This window comes from Poecilia mexicana, unplaced genomic scaffold (genome assembly GCF_051168715.1).
Source record: "Poecilia mexicana isolate PSO_F unplaced genomic scaffold, ASM5116871v1 scaffold_12, whole genome shotgun sequence".
Taxonomy (NCBI): domain Eukaryota; kingdom Metazoa; phylum Chordata; class Actinopteri; order Cyprinodontiformes; family Poeciliidae; genus Poecilia; species Poecilia mexicana.
Window position 1 is genome coordinate 19,014,528 of NW_028263381.1, and position 19,970 is coordinate 19,034,497.

General features: G+C 36.9%; 2 protein-coding genes and 1 long non-coding RNA gene across 4 annotated transcripts; 2 read left to right on the forward strand and 1 right to left on the reverse strand.

The window, feature by feature from the left end:
- Nucleotides 1-6,329: 6,329 nt before the first annotated feature.
- On the forward strand, nt 6,330-9,712 carry LOC106908982 (cystatin-like). The gene is made up of 5 exons (XM_014975272.2): nt 6,330-6,409; nt 6,547-6,689; nt 7,712-7,845; nt 7,930-8,031; nt 8,122-9,712. Exons 2-5 carry the CDS (start codon nt 6,602-6,604, stop codon nt 8,215-8,217), a joined length of 420 nt encoding a protein of 139 aa, XP_014830758.2. The 5' UTR covers nt 6,330-6,409; nt 6,547-6,601; the 3' UTR covers nt 8,218-9,712.
- LOC106912852 (cystatin-C-like) lies at nt 6,343-19,881 on the forward strand. 2 transcript variants are annotated; one of them, XM_088011041.1, is made up of 5 exons: nt 6,343-6,409; nt 15,524-15,674; nt 17,591-17,742; nt 17,826-17,927; nt 18,017-19,881. In XM_088011041.1, the coding sequence occupies exons 2-5, from the start codon at nt 15,587-15,589 to the stop codon at nt 18,101-18,103; spliced, it is 429 nt and encodes a 142-aa protein (XP_087867167.1). In that variant the 5' UTR covers nt 6,343-6,409; nt 15,524-15,586; the 3' UTR covers nt 18,104-19,881. The 2 variants fall into 2 exon arrangements, with proteins under 2 accessions (XP_087867167.1, XP_087867166.1); XM_088011040.1 differs by lacking the exon at nt 6,343-6,409 and adding an exon at nt 15,309-15,418.
- Nucleotides 13,104-14,090, reverse strand: LOC106908983 (uncharacterized). The gene is made up of 2 exons (XR_001415950.2): nt 13,894-14,090; nt 13,104-13,646 (listed from the first exon to the last, which is right to left on the reverse strand). It is a non-coding gene; the product is annotated as an uncharacterized LOC106908983 (long non-coding RNA).
- Nucleotides 19,882-19,970: the final 89 nt, after the last annotated feature.

The following is a 19,970-nucleotide window of genomic DNA, read 5'->3' on the forward strand; positions in this document are numbered from 1 at the left end:
AAGTTTTGAACTAATTTTCTTCTTGCACCTCAGGTGCCAAAATTCTAACCATTTCTCAAGTGATTCAATGTTTAGTCGAATCACTTCAAAACCAATAAATACAACTTATGGTTTCAAATATTAGAATAGTATACTGCCAGGCATGGTGATTGTAGGTTTTGGTGAATTACATAAAGTGGGGGCAGATTGAAGGAAGAGTACAATGTTCAAATTCTTCACTTCTTCAGAATCAATAGAATAGCAGTTGAAACTTGTAAACAATTGGGTGTTTCGAAAATCCACCAGTTCTACAGAGCTGTCAAACATCCAGCCAGGATTATCCCAAAAGCATGTTGATAGCGGAACGAGGTAGGCAGGGTATATATTATTCCCACCCAAATAGCAACATGCATTTTGGGTATTATGTGGACATACAGTGTCTTTGCCGAAAACAATGTCCAACTCCTATTCAACTCTGTCTATATTCATTATGCCGGTTGACAAAAAACATTCTCACAGCATTATGATGCCACCGCCATGTTTCACAGTTGCTGGGTGTTAGTTTTCCACCACACCCAGCATTTCAATTTCACATGAAGTCCAAAAAGTTTCATTTAGGACTCATCTTTACCTTACTTGTCATGATACAGAGCTGGGATCCAAACCACAATAATTTTATAAGAAGATCACTACTCAGCTAATAGTGACTAATAATGTACTTAAATCACTAATGTACACAAATACTGTCTTCTTGCAGCTATACATCACAGTTAAATCCCATCTGACTATATAAAGACACCCACCGTTATCCTACCCAGTTGGAAATAATTTCTTTTAGCACAAATGATAATAATTTTTTTTTTTTATTATAACAATACTTATTGCTAATAATTGCACATTAGTACTCCTGGGCAGATAGACTGTTAGCGGTGTTCCTGTTTTCTACAAAACACTTTTATTTTATAGCTGGAAAAATTTCCAAGAAAAATGACTTTTTTGGGCTGATATGTTAAGTTGAGTATGTGGGTTTCAGCCATCAAAAAATGTACATTGCCAGTGCCAAAAGCTTATGCTACTTGCTTTGTGACAGCTACTGCAATGAATGGATGAAGTTTGAAGACACAAGACATGATAGCAATTTACTAGTTTCTCCATTCAACAAACAGGGGACTAAGAAGTGTGTGATAATCATAGGTACAGTAGTAAGGCCTCGTGTGTTTGGTCACACAGGGCGGACCATTCTACAACCAATATTTGTTGCAAGTCTGCCAAAGTGTTTGAACTATTCAGTTCGGCAAGAACAGCACGCTGAAGCTGATCAAACTTGTTCAAGAGGGTTGTACTCAATTCCCTCTGAGTGCAGATACTCGTTTTGATATCGCTACATGCATTGAGCTAGCCTCCAATGACCAAAACGTTGTTTGGGAGGATTTTCCAAGGTTTTTTGAGTGTAGAACCTTTGTGCTCAGCACTTCTGCTCAACCTGCAGATGGTTTTTCATTAACAATATGGTATGACATCAGAGGAAATAAAAAGGCTTTCCAGCAGTTTAAGATTCATTTCCATGAATCAGGGAAACAATGAAGACATAACTGACCCAAACGCAAATTCAGTAGAGCTGTAAGGTTCTTAAACTGTGCTACTACTTACCCTTTAACAGGCTTGCACTCTCTCCAGTGGTGCAACTTGTGTTGACTACTTACAATTTAAATTACCTTATTCAATGTTGCATTCTGAATAGCGGTGAAAAGCTAAAAAGCAGACATTGCCAAAAATATGAGCGGTTTGAGCCTTTTCCGTTTCTTGGCTCCAGCCAGAGAGTACCGGAAGGAGAAGTGCAGAGGAAACTATTTTAAGGTCATCTGTGGAAACTAAAGTGAATAACGATCAACTAAGAGCAGCCCAAGTGAAGACTTTGTAGGATCGTCTTGTTGAACTGTGAGGAAATGTGGCACATGTTTTCCTCAAGACCAGGGCAGACAAAAGAAGAGGTAAGCCAGCTGCGAGTGCCGGTGAAAGCTCAGGTGGTACTCTGGATTGAAAACCACTGATCTAGAACACCCTGTTTCCGTCTCTTCATGAATGGAAACACAAACAGCTTTTCCATGGTTTCCTCGAATCCGGGTAAAATGTTGACCCTCTTCTGCGAGATGGCACCTTGTTGCGCTTCATTTATCTGGCTCACCTGTTACTCACTGGGTACACACGCTAATAAAATCCATTAGCGCTTCCATCATTCTATGCTCTGGTGGGTAATAAACAGAATGACAGTCGCATCTCATTATCTGAGTCAGTGACCTTTTATCTTCCGTGATAAATGTGGGTGGAGATGGAAAAACACATTTGTCATCGGCAAGTAAACTAATAAAATCCCACTATCTTCTGTTACTTATTGTTAATTGTGAAGATGTCATATTGGATTCCATCAAAAGGTCCTATTTCCTTTCAGGCATTAATAGAATTTCAGGTTCATGTACATGATGTGATTGTTTGGAATAGCATCGCTTAATTTGAACATGATGGCAAGAGCAATATGTAAAAAAAATAAAAAATAAAAATCCTGCAACAACAATGCTTTGCGGAAGTTTTTATGGCCTCATACTTTTTCACATTTTGTCATGAATTGACTCAAAAGGTAATGGAGCCCAATCGAGGAGATTACAGGAGGGAAATCTGTTAGTGGATGCAGAATTCTTGAGCCTGGACCAGAGGTTTGCTTTCAGATTATCCAATTATCAATCCGTGTTAATTAATGTTCATAGATCTGACAGAGTTAGAACTATTTCACCAAAAAAAATAAAATAAAATGGGGGAGGAAAAAAAAAAAACTCACTCAGCAAGGACAAATGTGATAGACACGTCTGAGAGATTTGCAGCAATTACAGCAAAAGTTACTTCTACGAGGTTTTGGCTTTATTATAGCTATAATCAATCAATTAATCAATCAAATTTTATTTGTATAGCATATTTCAGCAGCAAGGCATTTCAAAGTGCTTTACATAATTAAAATCAAAACAGCATGTGAGAAAGAAATTTAAAAAACATAATTAAAACGTAAACAGTGAGAAAAAGATTTTTTTTAAAAGATTTTAAAAAAACCCACCCGCATAATGATGGCTTATCACATTAAATATTAATACAATTCATTAAGAATTATGAATCATTAATGTGACAAAATGCAACTACTTTCGCGTGCTGCAGCAGAGAATCTGTCCTTTGAGTTTGTCGCCTCTTCCAGTAACCTTTTACCTAAATCTCTTTGGGAGCAATAATGAGGGGCTGGTTCCCTAACTGACCCAGTTTTATGATTAAAAGACTCAACATGGTGAGTGGATTTCAGTCAGTTCACGGGGCAAACTAGACTGACACCAATTATTGCACAGAAGAGGGGATTTCCAGTGTCCAGCCAATCCATCAAAGACCCCGAGGTCGACCCTGCCGTCATGCAGAGGCACAGAAATATTTCAGTAAAGTATCTCACTAAGAGCATGAGTTCAGTGATGAGTAACCATGCATAAAGGAGAAATGACTTACTGTCTATATAACTTATCTTGGCACATTAGCTTACAGTAAGCTGCTCTCTTATTTAGTGCAGATTTAATTTTTACATGTGTCAGATTGTGCACTAATTATAAAAATGCCTTTGTTCTGCACACTGCATCGGTTTGTGTTGTTGTTGGACAGCATTCACTGCAGGTGCTTTTTGTTTTCTCTCCACTCAGCCATCTAAAAGACCTTTGTCTTTCAATTTGAGTTTGAGCACTGGATCTTTCTGTTTGTACATCTGCAGATGAGACATCGCAACGGTCAGTCAGTTCCCATCTGCCTTACTCTGCGGCCATTGGTGCCTCTTCTTTATTTATGCTGTCCAGTCAAAATCTTTCTTTTCTAAGATCCTTTTAATTGTCTTTATTGATGTCTCCCTACTTCACATTATTCATCTGCGGAATACAGATGTCAGGATTCCTGGCCTCAAATACATTTTAAAAATTCTTTTTCAACATTGTACATAATTTATTACTTAGCTCTAAGAAGGAAGCAAAGGTTTATTACATTTACATAATCATACGTATTATTTTAGCTAATAAATGCTGAGGAATCTGTTAAGCACAAAGTTAAAATCTCTCAATTTAACTTGTAATAACTATGCACAAAATTTAAATTGGGACAATGTTTGTTGCTAATCAAAACTCATTTAAATGATAACAGAATATATGAATGCAAGAGATAATACATAGAAATGCAATTTCAAGATTCTTCTTGCTTTTGCCACATTCCTTGGCCCAGTGGGATATGCAATTACATAAAAGAAAAATGTTTCTGTTCACACGGACAAGTTTCAATTGAGTTTTGACTGTGAACGTTTGTCTTTGTCTGCCCTCTGCTGGACATTTTGAGTGTTTACAGACAGGATTGATGTAATTTTTTTTGTTTGTGGATGCAATTCAATTTTCATAGCATGTACCACACTTCTTGGCACCTCTGGCAAAGAGGCATAAAATTTAGTAGATTAAATTCATGCACTTGCATGATCTAAACCTAGAAAAAAAAATCAAACCTTTTTACTGTGATTGCATTTGGAGTTTGCAGTTGGAGAAAAACTTTACTGAAGGTGTTACAACCACAAAAATTGGTACTATTGGTATAAATGCGTATTTTTTGTAATGTTAATTTTATCTTTTCAAAATGGAAAAGACAGTAGAATTTGGCATTCACGTAAGACTAATGTGTGATGTGTGGTCCTTGTTGGTGACAAAATGGCTTAAAAGGAGCAGCAACTCACATAAACTTAGCCATGAGTGACTTAGCCAAAACTGGAACAGCGACAAAGAAACCTTGACAAGGAAGGACGCTGACATCTTGACTCTTGTGGCAATTTGGTTTTCAGTTAGCTATCTTTTGAATTTATTCATCTGATGGGTTCCTCTCCCTATATGCTCCAACTTTATGGTTGGAGATTAATTTTTTTGTCCACATTTTGTAAAATGAAGAAGTGTATGTTCTTTTCTGTGTCATGCCATTTTCATGCAAGAAGCTTTTGGTAAGAAAACAGGTTTTTCTGAAATCCTTCCAGCAGTGGGGAGTTTTTTTTATGGGCGTTTCTATTTGTGGTATAAACATGTGGATTAGGTGTCCAGGCATTCTTATCATAAATAACATAGAGGCCCGCTTTGAACAAACCACAATGACTCATTCTATATTTGTCTCTGCTTGGCCTAAATACGTGTTGAATTCCAATTCAGTGAAACTTGGACAATAGGCTTACAATCAATCTGGGTAAGTTGTTAAATCTAATACTGTTTTTTTTATATATAAATGCAGGGAATGTAACCATTATCACTATGGTGGCCCTTCATTGCTATTACAATATGGTATTGGAATCCCAGTGAGGGCCAATATTTTTACCTTAAAGGTCCAGATGTATCTATAATAAAAAAAATTCTTATAGAACCTATTATGAATTTTATTGAAATATTGACATGTCAAACAAGTAGATTATAAATGTGCAGTGGAATGAAAATGTGTATTGTTCTTTATGACCAGTTATGTTAATCTTTACAGATTACCAGATTTATGTCTGCTTTTTTATTGGTTTGTTCTAATGTAGCGACATGTTGTTGTCCTGGATGGAAGAACACTCTATGTTGGACTTTTAAGACTAATTCAACAAGTCCTTTCTTCACAGTACTCTTCCATAAAAGATACAATCACATTGTGTCCCTCCAGCATGTCCTGGATTTTCTTCTGGTTTTGCTCCGAGAGCGGAGCGATATTCTGAGAAGACTTCACCATTATTAGGAAGAAAAAAACAAGCCTCTGTGTCTTGCTAAAAAGTAATTTATAAGTTAGTTTTGTTTTACTTCAAGTGTGCTAATATATTTGCACTAGAAACTAGACCAAAAATGCTTGGTAAGATTTTGTGTTTTTGCAGTGAGCAGCTCTCTCTCCACCACAACAGACCGGTAGTTTTCACATCACTGCAGACGCCACACCAATCCACCGTTTGAGAGGTAAAAACTAAGTTCTTTGAATTACTATGCGAATCATATTTTCCTCCATTGACTCACTGTGTACAGCAACAGGTTTTTGCTCAACAATAAAAAGCTAATTGTAGGCACACCCCCACAGATGTGGCACTAACAGATGACATGCCCACACATTCAACATGAAGTTTCCTGAATAACTGCAGCAGGGAGACATCACCAGACACCCACTCTGCAGTTTGCCTCCAATGCTCACCAAGGCTGCTGATGGCTTAGAAGCATGCATGGCGTCACTCCCAGGCAGAAGGTGGGTGTGGTCTTCACTGACTGGTTGACCATAAAAGCCTGAATGCTGACACACACAAACACACATTCATTCAGAGAACACAGAAGCTGTTTCCCTCTTCCTCTGCTCCATTTCCCCCAGCTGAAGTGACATCTATAAGGTTGGTGGTGGACTTTTTACAGTTAGTAATCAATATCAATAACTTTTTTCTTCTGTTCTGTTGTATAGCCAGTGAACATTTTTAACAGTTTCTTTTATTTATGTTTCATTCTTTTAAAATGGACCTGGACTTATCAGAATCTTGCAAACGTCCCGGGAACGTCTGTAGCTGACAAGTTGTTGGAAAACAAATATGTCTCTGCCATTGTCCTTCCTGATATGTCTGTCAGTTTTCAACCTGTGTTTGGCAACTGGGCCTGTGGGGAAAGACAATACAGCCAGTAAGTAGAGATATTGATGTAATGTGTCCTGAATAGACATGTTTAATTTTGTAACACAATATAATGGTGAAAATGTAAACATATCCAAACTAAGTTTAGAGTTTGATGAGTTTCAGCTGTTCAGCCATGAACACAAAATCATGGCCAACAGTCAGGAAACAAATCAAACAACATCAAAGTGTAACTTTGTGGTTTCTTTTTTCCTTTTTAAAAGAACAAACTGTATTAGATAAGAAAGAAGCTAGTTTGTTTCCATCAGCCTGTGAAACCCCTTAGTGATCACAGAGAATCTAAGTAAATGGTAAGATAGGTAACAAAATTGTCTATAAATTTTAACAATAATGTGATTCTGCAAATTAGAAAGGACATGTTGTTCTAAAACTGTGTGGCTTGCAGACTTCATGGTCAAATAAGTTGTGTGTTTATATGGTTTGAGTACCGCAAGTTAGAAATTTTGCTTCAGCCACAAGTCAGCAGGTCTTTAAATTGGATGTAAAAAGGGTTATTTTTTGTAGTCTAATACCTTATTGTGTCATAATTCTTTTGAGTTTTTACTTTAATGAAATCATATATGTGGTGACGTTAATTTGTGCAATGAAATTCAAATCCAAAATAAAGCTTGAAGAAAAGCCTTGTTTGCCTCTTTGTTCCAAATTAGCAAAGAGGGTGAATAAAAAGTACAAAGTTGGGTGTGATCAACAGCCAGTTCTTCACATTGACATTAGACACGAGAATTCGTTTTGGACTGGATGGGGATGGAACATGCAACAGCTTCTAGCTGGCAGTACAAACAAGTCATTCCATCTTTAACTGGACTCAATGGTTCTGTGATGTGAGATAAAGCCACTGCACTGGTGGTCAAAATGGGCAGAATGATGAGACTCTTTCTTGTCCCTTTTGTTTTAACCCTAAAGAACTGATTCAAGCTTGACAGTTCTTGTCTCTATTCTGTAATCTATGTTTACATTTTTACTTATATGCTGTATGTTACAGTGGACATACCTTTGTGTTGCATCTTATAGCGGGTTGGTCTGAAAGAAGTCCTGAGTCAAAAGATGTTCAGAGGGCGGCCCAATATGGTGTGGAGATGTACAACAAAGAATCACAGGACAAGGAGTTGTTCAAGCTGGTCTCAGTTCACAGTGCTAAATCCCAGGTTGGACTGATCTTTCTTAAAACTATTTAATGTACCCTATCAAAACATACTTCTATTCACTGTTTTATCTGGTTCTTTCTGTAGGTAACCAGTATGATCAAGTTTAAAATCATTGCAATCCTCGGAAAAACCAAATGTCTTAAGACGCAAAACATTGGTATTAAAAGCTGCGATTTGGACAAAGAGGTAAATCTTTTCACCTTCTGTTCTTTATGTAACCATCAAGAAAAAGTTTCAGTTTTCATTCAACACTTATTGTCGTCTTCTCTTTCGCAGCAAGTAAAGTGTCAGTTTGTTGTGACTTTGAACCCCCGCAACAACAAACGTGAGCTGAACAAAAAGACATGCCACATAATTGTACAGAAGGGTTAATTCTTTTTCACAGTGTCAAGATAACCAAAGATCATCCCATTATTACCATGCTGGAGATTTTAGGTTATCAGTAACAATACATGAAGTTACCTTTAAAATGAATTACACAAAGTAGCATCTAAACCCAAAAGTAAAATCAAACTTCAAAAAAATCAGTGAGGTTGTGTGTTTGTTTTGTCTCATGCAAGCTTTGCTTTTAACCTATTTCCTTTTGTATTTAATCATTAGAAATCATAGTCAGACAGAGAGAGAGAGGTGCAAAGCCATGAAACAGGAACAGCAGGCTTCATGATAAAAGGAAGTAAGTTTCCAGCCTGAAGAATTATAGAAATAGTTGAGACTATTTCTTATTTCAATACAATAAAGTTTTAAAGAATGAAGTCTAAACAAACTGAGTAATTGAATAAGACCCAAAGCAAAATACTTGTATTGATAATGTTTTCTCTTGTAAGAATGAACAACTGTAACTTTGGTTTCAAACAATAAGAATAATGGATGATTCCTGTTTCCTTTTCATAAGAACACCTATAATTACTCACAATATGATCATAAGAGTAACTAATAAGGCCTGATTATCATAATATTATAAATTACTGCTAAATCTAAAGCTAAAGAGGTTATAGATGTGATTTTGATAATGAACTTGAAATGATGTAAAATATGTAACTGCAATCAGAGATCACTGATGTTGTGTTGGAGGTAAATAGTAGGTGAAGGATTAGAGGAAAGAGGAACTAGAAGGAGAGTAGAGATGACCAACACCTCAGAGTTTGATGATTTGGAAACAGATTGTTGCAACTCAGACTGTTAGAAGAAAAAGACTGTGCAGGTATAGAGTTTAGGGAGACATTTGAGCAACACCAGGACATGAACACAGAGATCAGGTCATAATGTCTCTAAGACAATGATGGACACGAGGTCATCTATTCAAACAGACGGCCAATAATACAAGCATGACAACAGTGCCAGCTAATGCAAGTGTATCTATAGGGTGGAGAAACGCTATAAAGGTGAAAGCAAAAGAAGAACCTTTGGTTAGATCCTCCAGGCAGATGTTAGCCAAAATTGAGATGGACAAAGAACTCTGCAGCTGAAGAAGATCCTGAACCACAGATAGTCAAAGAATGTCCTGTGCATGGGGACCAACCCATCAGCCTCAAATTGCACTTCTCTCATTATCTAAATTCAGACCCCAACGATAAAGGCAAAGAACAAAGACAAAGAAAAGGAACTGGGGCCTCCTTTCTGCCCTGATCGATCAGCGCTGACTCTCCTCCTGCTGGAACACGTTCTTCATCGTCAGGCTGTTCTGGGGTTTGAAATTCGATACACCGTCCGTCTCTCAAAGGTTCCCTTTTTAGTTCTCAGTGTCAGCATTAGGGAAAGATAGGATAGATAAGATGATTGATTTTTCTGATTTGATTATTTCTGCTACTGCATTCAACTGACTGTTGCAAAATTGTCTTACTAATAAAATATTTAGCATAAAGAAAGATCTAAAAGATGTTGTGGACATTCAATTAATGGGTCATCTCAAAGTTCTTTGTTGTTCGTAAAATAGGTATCAATCAATCAATCAAATTTTATTTGTATAGCACATATCAGCAGCAAGGCATTTCAAGGTGCTTTACATAATTAAAAAAAAAAATAAGAACAGCATGTGACATTGAATAAACAGTAAGAAAGAGAAAGAGAAAAAAAAGAAAAAGAATAAAAAATATATATTTTTAAAAAAAGATAAAAACTAGTTGGCTGCTCTGTCTGCCTATCTCCAGCTATCGTTACGGGTGAGAGGCGAGGTTCAACCTGGACAGGTCGCCAGTCTGTCGCAGGGCAACACAGAGACAAACAACCAAGCATACACACACCTAGGGGCAATTTGGAGAGGCCAATTAACCTGATAGTCATGTTTTTGGACTGTGGGAGGAAACCACAGTATCTGGAGAAAACCCACGCATGCAGAAAGACCAGGGCCGGGAATCGAACCCAAAACCTTCTTGCTGCAAGGCAACAGCTCTACCAACTATGCCACTGTGCAGCCAGTGTTGCCACCCGCCCCGTAAAATACGGAATCGTCCCGTATGTTAAATGTAATTGGGATAATAATAGGGATGCGATTTGTTCCATATTTCTATAAATGTCCGATAGACACGTCTATCACACACACATTATTGTCACATTAAGTGTGACAATAATTGTTAGAGATTTTTTGGTATTATCATTTTGTTATTACTTTAGTTCATATTCAGTCTAATGTTAATCAATAGTTAATCAACATTCAGTATTATTGTGATTTTCAGTTAAAAGTGTTCTTTTCCTTATGTGTGTATAAACTGACCTGGAGGCCCCATCTGCCTGTTTGTCTTCATGTGAAACAGTTATCTGTGTGTTTCCCAGACCTTGAATTATGTTTCCACAGGTGCCTCCTTATCAACCGGAATACTCCCCTATTTTAGGAACTGACTGTGTGCAGTCGCATTTTGTCTCCTTCTTTTTGCTTGATAATAAAAGGCAAGCTGTAACCAAAGGTCTTCAGAACGCTCAGTGAACGGCTCGGAGGAGCAGTTTGCTGAGACTTCTCCTTTTGCAAAAGCTTGGTCATAAAATTCATATACGTTGTCTGTGGTTCTTTTAATGAAGGTTCGAAAGGAAAAATACCCATCAATAATGACCAAAATAAAAGACAGGAAATATTAAGGTCAGCTAAATTATCGTTACGGTTGCGGGAGCTTAAGTCTATGAGCTTAAGGACCCCAGAACGCTACTGACCCACGCTGTTGTCACGGTTGCCTAGAGACGGACACTAGGCAGCCGCGGTGAGGCGCTGTCAACCCAGATCTTTTTAAATCATCCTCGACCTGATTACCCACCGTCCTTAGAAGTAAAACCTCTAGTAAAGATGCAGATGTGAGAAGGAAAACGCAAATCCCAGGCTGAATAATGTTAGTGAGGCAATACCAGACAGAATAGATCAGGAGAGGACCACAGCAGACCCTGATATGGTAACATTTAGCTAAGATTAAGTTTCTTATTGTGCTTTTAGTAGACTATATTGGTTTGATTATTTGCTTATTTAATGTATAATAATATCAGCCAAAACAATACAAATGACCATTAAAATAACAAATCATACATAAGATCAACAGTAAATGCATAAATACTTCCTATTTTAAAAGGTTTGTTAGGGCTTTCTGTACGTTTTATTTTGAAATGTTGATATATTTTATGAATTCATTGCTCAATGGTCATCAATGCACCAGATACAGACCTGCAGCCCAGGGGCGGTTCTAGACGGGGGCCAATGGCGTACCAAAGAAGTCATACTAAATAAATGTCTAATGTTAATACTCAGTGGTGGCTTTTTTTTTTAACCTTCACAATTTTACTTTAACAATGAATTAAAAATTATAGTGCTGCACTTTTAGCTGCTGTACAGGATCACGCTTTCCATCTGCCAGGGATCTGCAACCTGTATCTCTGGAGACGCAAGTGGCTCTGTGGCTCACTTATTATATCAGACGATGAAATATTGCTCTGTTCTTTTTTTTAATTCTTTTTCAAGTATTGCCATGGAAAATCACTGACTATCCTGGCCCCTGTGATAAATTTGGTCTAGAACCAGCCTCCAAACCTAACTCCTTATTTATATAAATATTTTGGTAATACTCTATAAAATACCAGAATGTTCACATAACGTTTATACTTTTGGCTGTCTGAGGACACATTTTGAATATTAAATCTGGTGTTATGATCAGTTACTCAGTACTTCTTAAGTTTACCAAATACTTTTTACAATTGCTTAATTAAACATATTTAAAGTATACTACTCTGATTCGAGTACAAATTTGGGGTACTCTAACCAACCTCTATGCATGAATGATTGCTCTACGGATCACTTTTTAAAGACAAAAAACAGTGCCATAAAATAATGTCCATCACTGCACTTTTGGACATTTGTAGTGTTTGTTTCAATACTACCGTAGCCCAGTGATGGTGCATTAACACTCTCCAACCAAATTTCTGACAGAAGAATAAACTCCATCCTGATTCTATATTTAAATATCTATCTGGTTTCATGGTGACTAAATATAATTCACATCGGTTCCCTCACTGTTTTATAACAGGAGGTTGCCCAGGCAGGCAGTTTTAAAATAGTTTCTCTTTGTTGCTAAACAGCTCTGCTCAATGGATACTTTTCAGATTTCTATTTTAAAAGTTCTGGAAGACCATATCTGCTGTCTTTCCACCTTTGCCACTTTGTGAATAAATTGTTTAAACTCCCATCGCCACACTGAAGTTTGTTACTGTAATGTGATCAAACCTGTAAATGTTCCACAGATGTTAATAGTTTAGCAAGGGTACGATTAACTATGTGGACAGAAGGAAGTGCTTCAGTCTCTATGAAAATGTTAAGGCATTGTGGAAGTAAAAATACTTTAGGCCAGGGGTGTCAAACTCCAGTCCTCAAGGGCCGCTGTCCTGGAGTTTTTAGATGTACCACAGGTACAAAACACTGGAATGAAATGGCTTAATTACCTCCTCCTTGTGTAGGTAAGTTCACCAGAGTCCTGCTAATGACCTAATTATTCTATTCAGGTGTGGTGCAGCAGAGGCACATCTAAAAGTTGCAGGACAGTGGCCCTCGAGGACTGGAGTTTGACACCTGTGCTTTAGGCAAATCCAAATCAGCAAATGTTTCATTATAAAAAACAACAAAAAACAAAACAAAACAACAACAAAAAAACACAGATTTGTGACATTTTGTGCCTAACAGTCTTACATTGACAATGTTTTCCTCATTTCAGCATTTACTTACTCTACCTGTTTTACAGTTTGACTTTTAAAGGCCCCTAAGCTTGTGAAACATAAATACATAATACATGAGCTAAATCATATATTTTATTTTATCCCACAGAGATGAAAAACTTTCTAAATTCCACACAGATCTTTCATGAGATTTTTATGGCACGCAATCTTCATTTGTTCTATCTGATAAATGCTAATCAACTTAAATATAAATTAGTGGAATGCAATTTATTCTTAAACTTGCAGAAGTAACAACACACAAAAGGTTTTATTTGTCATTTTTAAAATTCAGATTGGCACCAAAATGTACGAGTGAATACTTCACAGTTTTTCTTTTAAAAAAACTCAAGTTTATGGAAAATAGCTATAAATATAGTTCCATCAGTAGGACAAAATAGAATTATGTGCTGTATCATATGTATTTCTTTATGTTGCTTTTTTGCCAAATGCTTTTTCATAGTCCAAATGTTACAAAAAAGAAAATGTTTTCATATGTTTTTAGTTCCTCAGAGATACTTTTTCTTCCTTTCACTGACTTCAGAAGTGGTCAGACACTGGTCTCTATATGAGGGGACATCTTAAAGCTCAGCATATGGGACAGCAGTCTGTGCTGGTGTTGGTACCTGACAAACACAAATCCACGAAAGTTATCAGTGAAAATCAAGAGAATCAAAAAACATGTAAGTTAAAATGATGTCTGGCTCCACCAAGAGGCCAACAAGTGTTACTGCATCTGTAAGCACATCTGTGACAAATATACTGAAAATGTTAATGCAGTGTCGATACAGCACTTGTAAAGTTAAGTATTTTTCAAGATAATACCCCAGTGGCAACATAAAATCCTTTTTGTGAATAAAATCACCCACTTACTTGTTGATGACCCTTTGAATCTCTCTGTTTTCCTCCTCTCTGAGTTTGAGCAGAAACTGATCCAAGATGGGTAGCTCCAAGTTCAGATACTGAGCAACCTGAGCACAAGAAAGGGAACTTGGTGTTTTATGAATAATATGACTGACTTTCACTCAAACACAGCTTTCATATTTAATAAAATACAAAATATTCTACAATAATTGATACACCAAGAATTAAACAAGGTAAGCCAAATGCGGCTTTTGTTTCATCCACTTGGTCTATTTTTGGTAATTTTATCCTTGATTTTATTATGTATATTATTTATTACATAATGCATTTGCATTCTTAGATGCTATATGTTAACTTACCAGAACATAGCTCCCATCAAAAGTTTTATTCTACTTAATTTGGTCACAATAGATGACAAAAGAAAACCAAAAAATATTTTAGATGGTTTCCCAGCGTTTCATCAAGATGTTGCAACATGTCAATTCTTGGTCTTTGAGCCAAACAACCCACAACAAGCAAATGTTATCTCAACTACTAATGCAAAAGGTAAATCTGTGCCCCAAAGGGGGACTTTGATTAACTATTTTGCAAGATTTGGACTGTCAGTAGAGTAGAAAATGTCCATTACTTTGTCCTAGAGAGAAGTTAAGACACATTTGTTTGCTCTTTCGAGTTAATAAATTTATTTTTTGTCTAAAATTTCCAGTTCAGATTTGTTGGGTACATCTAGGAAATCTATTGACCGGAAAAGAAAATGCATGAATATCCTATCTTAGAGGGTTAATAAATTTTAGATCCCTCTTGAACTAATTGACAAAATGTAATCAATTTTCATAAAGGAAATCGATGATAGCAAAGTGTGATCAACATAAAAAACTAAGAAGAAAATAATGGATCACTGTCAGTCATGAAGCAAGTTATTTTAAAAGAAAGATTGATATTAAAAAGTCATTGGCCACAACTGTAAGCACATGGTCGTGGAGATAAGCAGCAAAAACGCGATTCCTACACACAAAAAACGCGTTTTTGCCACTTGTCTCCACGACCATGTGCTTTCCTTGTGCTTTCGGACAGTATCCATTGCTTATATCATGGGAAACATTTCTTGTTATAAGTAAAATAATCTGCCAATGGAACAAGTACTTTTTTGCCATTAATGATTTATTACTATTAGGAAGTAAACACAAGCCTATCTTGTTAAAAAGTTACTTCTAACTAACAAGTGTGCTAATATATTTGCACTAGAAACTAGACCAAAAATGCTTGGTAAGATTTTGTGTTTTTGCAGTGAGCAGCTCTCTCTCCACCACAACAGACCGGTAGCTTTCACATCACTGCAGACGCCACATACTTACACTTACTGCCTGGGAGTGACATGGTCACTCCCAGGCAGTAAGTGGGTGTGGTCTTCACTGACTGGTTGAACATACCTGAATGCTGACACACACAAACACACATTCACTCAGAGAACACAGAAGCTGTTTCCCTCTTCCTCTGCTCCATTTTCCAACCCAGCTGAAGTGACATCTATAAGGTTGGTGGTGGACTTTTTACAGTTAGTAATCAATATCTAACTCTTTTTCTTCTGTTCTGTTGTATTTAATAGTTTATTTTTTTATGTTTTGTTTCTATAAAATAGACCTGGACTTTTCAATATCTTGCTTGGAAACGTCTGTAGCTGGCAAGTTGTTGGGAAGCAAATATGTCTCTGCCATTGTCCTTCCTGATATGTCTGTCAGTCTTCAACCTGTGTTTGGGAACTGGGCCTGTGGAGGAAGTCATTAAAGTCAGTAAGTAGAGAAATGGATGCAATGTGTCCTGAATAGACATGTTTAATTTTGTAACACAACAAAGTGGTGAAAATGTAAACATATCCAAACTAAGCGTAGAGTTTGATGAGTTTCAACTGTTCAGCCATGAACACAAAATCATGGCCAACAATCAGGAAACAAATCAAACAACATCAAAGTGTAACTTTGTGGTTTCATGTAAACTTTCTGACACGTCATCAAATGTAAGAGCTAAAATATTAAATCATGTTTTTTTAAAAGAAAATCTATTAGTTAACAAAGAAGCTAATTTGTTTCCATCAGCCTGTGAAACCCCTTAGTCAGAGTTCCCCAAACTTTTTCCTGTGAGGGCCACATAACTTTTCCCTTCTCTGGTGGGGGGCCGGAGTCAGTATGTAACAGAAAAAGTGTGACAATTGCAGGAGTGCCTAAATGTAAAAATGTATTGTTTTCCAGAAAGCACAATCAAATAACCCCCTCTGGGTTCTTCATAGAAAAAAATCCAGAAAATAACACTATTTGTGAAATAAATACCGTATTTTCGGGACCATAAGCCGCATCGGACTATAAACCGCAGATATCTTTACCGCTCCAGATTTTCCACAACGATGCAGCAGCAGCAGAGGGGGCGGACACCCAAAATTTGAGTCATAACAGGTCAATTGAATGTCACATTTATTATGAGTGAAAAAGAAAATGTTGCCAAGTTTAGATTTAATTGAACTGATTACGGTAGTTTCTGAACAGTAACTATAACAGTAAAAGTGCTGATCCCTCGTGTCTGCTACTAGCATGTGCTAAATAAAAATGGACGCTTTCTTCTTCTTCTTCTTTAGATTTCAATGACATCTTGCATCCATTATTGTTGCACTACTGCCATCTATTGTATCCTAATATCTATGCCTCAAATTCTCATAATGATCCCAGTATTATTTAAAAAAACGAAACTTCATGGTCAAATAAATTGTGTGTTTGTGGATTTATTCCACAGCTGATGACTCCTCACTGCAGTATCATTGAGTACAAGTCAGACGTTTTGCTTCAGCTACAAGTCAGATGAATTCATCATTGTCAGAGTGCTTTATATTTTGGCAGAGGAAACGTTAGATTTGGATAAAAAAAAGAAGATAGTGCTACTATTTAGCAGGTCTTTAAATTGGATGTAAAAATGATAATTTATTGTATTCTAATACTTTATTGTGTCGTAATTCCTTTGAGGTTTTACTTTAATGAAACCATATCTGTGGTGACATTAATTTGTGCAGTTAATGAAATTCAAATCCAAAATAAAGCTTGAAGAAAAGCCTTGTTTGCCTCTTTGTTCCAAAGTTCTGTTCAGCAAAGAGGCTGAATAAACAGTACAAAGTTGGGTGTGATCAACACCCAGTTCTTCACATTCCCATTAGACATGAGAATTCGTTTTGGACTGGATGGGGATGGAACATGCAACAGCTGTTGCATTTTCTTAAAGGTTGAAATACTTTCATCTTTATAAGGTGGAAGTAACAAGAATTGTGTGACTTTGAAATAATCATGTCAACATCAGTTACATGCATGACAGAGTTCACAACATGAATAAAGTGGTAAAAGGAAAAATACTCACAGGATCCAATCATATGCTCCACTAGGAAGTTTACAATTCTCCTGTAGCTCTGATTGTTTGATTATGGTTGTTGTCCTGCTGTAAGGTGACCGTTTTAAGTTTCCTATTTCATTGTGTAAAAGAGGTTCTGTGATGTGAGATAAAGCCACTGCACTGCTGGTCAAAAGGGGCAGAATGATGAGACTCTTTCTTGACCTTTCTTTAGCCCTACAAACTGATTCAAGCTCGACAGTTTTTGTCTCTATTCTGTGATCTTTGTTTACATTGTTACTGATATGCTGTATGTTACAGTGTATATACATGTGTCTTTCAGAAAAAGTGCATCTTTTAGGGGGTTGGTCTGAAAGAAGTCTTGAGTCAAAAGATGTTCAGAGGGCGGCTCAATATGCTGTGGAGATGTACAACAAAGAATCACAGGACAAGGAGTTGTTCAAGCTGGTCTCAGTTCACAGTGCTAAATCCCAGGTTGGACTGATCTTCCTTAAAAAATTTAATGTACCCTATCAAAACATACTTCTATTCACTGTTTTATCTGGTTCTTTCTGCAGGTAACCAATATGATCAACTTTAAAATTGACGCAATCCTTGGAAGAACCAAATGTCTTAAGACGCAAAACATTGACATTAAAAGCTGCGATTTGGACAAACAGGTAAATCTTTTCACCCTCTGTTCTTTATATAACCATTAAGAAAAGTTTCAATTTTCATTCAACACTTATTGTCGTCTTCTCTTTCGCAGCAAGTAAAGTGTCAGTTTGTTGTGACTTTGAACCCCCACAACGACAAACATGAGCTGAACACCAAAACATGCAACAAAGTTACATAGAAGGGTTAATACTTTTTTACAATGTCAAGATAACCAAAGATCATCCCATTATTTCCATGCTGGAGATTTTAGGTTATCAGTAACAATACATGAAGTTACCTTTAAAATGAAATTACACAAAGTAGCATCTAAACCCAAAAGTAAAATCAAACTTCAATAAAATCAGTGAGGTTGTGTGTTTGTTTTGTCTCATGCAAGCTTTGCTTTTAACCTATTTCCTTTTGTATTTAATCATTAGAAATCATAGTCAGGCAGAGAAAGAGAGAGAGAGAGAGAGAGGTGCAAAGCCATGAAACAGGAACAGCAGGCTTCATGATAAAAGGAAGTAAATTTCCAGCCGGCGGATTTATAGAAATATTTTAGACTATTCCTTATTTCAATACAAGAAAGTTTTAAATAAGAAATTCTTATCAAAATGAGTAATTGAATAAGACCCAAAGCAAAATACTTGTATTGATAATGTTTTCTCTTGTAAGAATGAACAACTGTAACTTTGGTTTCAAACAATAAGAATAACGGATGATTCCTGGTTTCTTTTCAGAAGAACACCTATAATTACTCAAAATATGATTATAAGAAGAGTAACTAATCAGGCCTGATTATCATAATATTATAAATGACTGCTAAATCTAAAGCTAAAGAGGTGATAGATGTGATTTTGATAATGAACTTGAAATGATGTAAAATATGTAACTGCAATCAGAGATCACTGATGTTGTGTTGGAGGTAGATAGTAGGTGAAGGATTAGAGGAAAGAGGAACTAGAAGGAGAGTAGAGATGACCAACACCTCAGAGTTTGATGATTTGGAAACAGATTGTTGCAACTCAAACTGTTAGAAGAAAAAGACTGTGCAGGTATAGAGTTTAGGGAGACATTTGAGCAACACCAGGACATGAACACAGAGATCAGGTCATAATGTCTCTAAGACATTGATGGATATGAGATCATGTATCCAAGCAGGCAGCTAATAAAACAAGCATGACAACAGTGACAGCCAATGTAAGTGTATCTATAGGGTGGAGAAACCCTATAAAAGGTGAAAGCAAAAGAGGAACCTTTGGTTGGATCCTCCAGGCAGAGTTTAGCCAAAATTGAGATGGACAAAGAACTCTGCAGCTGAAGTAGATCCAGAACCACAGATAGTCGAAGAATGTCCTGTGCATGGGGACCAACCCATCACCCCCGCAACATGTGGCCTTAAATTGCACTTAAATTGCACTTCTGTCATCATGTGAGTTCAGACCCCAAAGATAAAGGCAAAGACAAAGAACAAATACAAAGAAGAGGAACTGGGGCCTTCCTTCCATGCGGTCAGCTCGCCTACATCTCAGCAGACCAGAAAGATCTTGAAACAAGGTGAAGGGAGCTTCAGATCTGAAGACAAGAAGCTGAGAACCGCTACAGAAAGTCACCCTAAGATCCACGACCTGCAGCTCTACATCAGTACTCTTCCTGCCAGCACCCAAGGCCAGTGTGACCTCACATCCATGCAGAGATGAAAGCTCATCAGACCTGCAGTGACGCCTGCCCTGATCGATCAGCGCTGTGACTCTCCTCCTGCTGGAACACGTTCTTCATCGTCGGATTGGTTCTGGAGTTCGAAATTCCATACACTATCCATCTCTCAAATGGTCCCTTTTTAGTTCTCATTGTCAGCATTAGGGAAAGATAGGATGACTGATTTTTCTGATTTGATTTTTTCTGCTACTGCATTAAGCTGTACTTCCTTCGCAAAACTGTCTTACTAATAAATATTCAGCATAAAGAAAAATCTAATAGATGCTGTGGACATTCAATTAATGAGTCACCTCAAAGTTCTTTGATGGTTGTAAAATATGTATGATTCCTGATTCTGGAGAGAAAAA

Coding starts and splice junctions, on each gene's coding strand:
- LOC106912852 (XM_088011041.1), top strand. CDS start 15,587: ATGTCTCTGCCATTGTCCTTCCTGATATGTCTGTCAGTCTTCAACCTG. Junction 15,675..17,590: donor GGAGGAAGTCATTAAAGTCA/GTAAGTAGAGAA, acceptor TGTGTCTTTCAG/AAAAAGTGCATCTTTTAGGG. Junction 17,743..17,825: donor TTCACAGTGCTAAATCCCAG/GTTGGACTGATC, acceptor TTCTTTCTGCAG/GTAACCAATATGATCAACTT.
- LOC106908982 (XM_014975272.2), top strand. CDS start 6,602: ATGTCTCTGCCATTGTCCTTCCTGATATGTCTGTCAGTTTTCAACCTG. Junction 6,690..7,711: donor GGGGAAAGACAATACAGCCA/GTAAGTAGAGAT, acceptor TGCATCTTATAG/CGGGTTGGTCTGAAAGAAGT. Junction 8,032..8,121: donor GCTGCGATTTGGACAAAGAG/GTAAATCTTTTC, acceptor TCTCTTTCGCAG/CAAGTAAAGTGTCAGTTTGT.